Raw genomic sequence first — 1691 nt, forward strand, 5'->3', positions numbered from 1 at the left:
ACTATATGTTTCTAGTTTGTTTAATGTATTAACTTCGAGTATTAGTTATTATTCTACTAGTAATTATGCAGTAATATAATCATGATATTACCCATCATCTTTAAAATAAACACACCAGCTCAAAGTAGACAAATTAATGTCCTCTAAAACAAAACATAATTAATTATATGTACAACATCAATCATTCAAATCAAACGTTGAACAATAGTCTTCTCTCTGCGTCCCACTCATCCAACGCGTCTCTTGTGTGCCGTGCGTCTCTAGCGTCTCTTGACTCCCTTCTGTCCCTTTCCCTTTTCCTTTTGTGTTACTACCTGATGCCGTACTAGTTTTTCTAGCCTTTTTTGTTTCTTTGGGACCAATGTCGGACAAGTCGCTGCATTATGTGTTGTACTATCACATATACTACACCTTCTTATTATAGGTTCCTCACCTTGTGACGGAATACGATTTCTGTTTCTCGGTCTACCAGCTTGACATGTATCCATTATCGGGGGTTTCACAACCATCATGTCATCAGGAATCTCCCAATCACACGGTTCTGGAAGGGGGTAAACCGGCTCCTCATACGTACTTCGGTATGTTTCCATTTTGTAAGCATCTATAGCCAGTTGTCCGAAGTTAGTTTTTTTCAAGTGCTTCAAGAGCATTATCACATGACCACAAGGCAACCCAGTTCCTTCCCAATATTTGCATGTACAAGTCTCTTGCCTCAGATCAACTATGCCACCATGTTTGAAATCATGAACTTCATAAAGTGCATCTGAAACACCAGAAACGGACCATCCTGTCGTACGCTCTTCATTTTTACTAACTACCTTTTCAGCCCACTCGGTTAGCACTGTTGAACGTTTCCCTATAAAGAAGATATATATAATTAACTAATTATTCGACCTAATTAAAGTCAAAATAAAATTCATACCTCCTTCGATGCGACGCTTGTAACACCATTCCTGTGAAAGACATCGGAAGAACTCAAGAAGAGGTATTATAGGCATCTTCCTTGCATCTACAGATAAAGCATTCATGGACTCTGCACTGTTCGAGGTCATGTAATCGTAACGTTTCGACGGCGAATATGCTCTAGTCCATTTAGCACGCGGAATTTCACTTAGATACGCTGCTACTTGCAGCCTAGTAGAACTAAATCTATACCACAATTCTTCAAAAACATTTCTTTTGTAAGCTTTCACAAGCCTCCAAAACAACACTTTCGTTTTATCATTTTTCCCAAACTTGTGTAATATGTTTCCTAGTATATGAAAAGCACACAAGCCATGATGAGCATGTGGAAAAACATTTTCAATACTAACACGAATTGCATCGGCCCTATCAGTTACAAAAGTCAATTCTTGACAATCACCAACACATTCATACAACTTTTCAAGAAACCATGTCCACGTAAGACCACTCTCTTTTTTGCATATTCCGTGCGCAAGGGGCAGTATCTGGTTGTTCCCATCCATAGCTAATGCATGCAATATGGTTCCCTAAAAAGCACCCTTCAAATGGCACCATCCATAATTATAACTTTACGACAAAAACTTTTGAACGCTCGTATCTGCAATATATAAAAATGGAACACATAAACACTCTATAATTTGTTTATAAAAATTATATATTAAATAACAAGAAGTTTTTTGTATTTACCGTGCTTCCAATGGCATAAAAACAACACTCGAAACAATCTT

At 37.6% G+C, this 1691-nt stretch overlaps 1 protein-coding gene across 1 annotated transcript; it reads right to left on the bottom strand.

The window, feature by feature from the left end:
• Positions 1-260: 260 nt before the first annotated feature.
• Positions 261-1466, bottom strand: LOC145099618 (uncharacterized). The gene is made up of 2 exons (XM_079037160.1): positions 923-1466; positions 261-856 (listed from the first exon to the last, which is right to left on the bottom strand). The coding sequence occupies exons 1-2, from the start codon at positions 1464-1466 to the stop codon at positions 261-263; spliced, it is 1140 nt and encodes a 379-aa protein (XP_078893286.1).
• Between the last annotated feature and the right edge of the window lie 225 nt (positions 1467-1691).

The sequence above is a fragment of the Lactuca serriola genome, chromosome 4 (genome assembly GCF_051521515.1).
Source record: "Lactuca serriola cultivar US96UC23 chromosome 4, Lser_US96UC23_V15, whole genome shotgun sequence".
NCBI classification, from domain to species: Eukaryota; Viridiplantae; Streptophyta; class Magnoliopsida; order Asterales; family Asteraceae; genus Lactuca; species Lactuca serriola.

Coding starts and splice junctions, on each gene's coding strand:
- LOC145099618 (XM_079037160.1), bottom strand. CDS start 1,466: ATGGATGGGAACAACCAGATACTGCCCCTTGCGCACGGAATATGCAAA. Junction 857..922: donor CAAGCGTCGCATCGAAGGAG/GTATGAATTTTA, acceptor TCTTCTTTATAG/GGAAACGTTCAACAGTGCTA.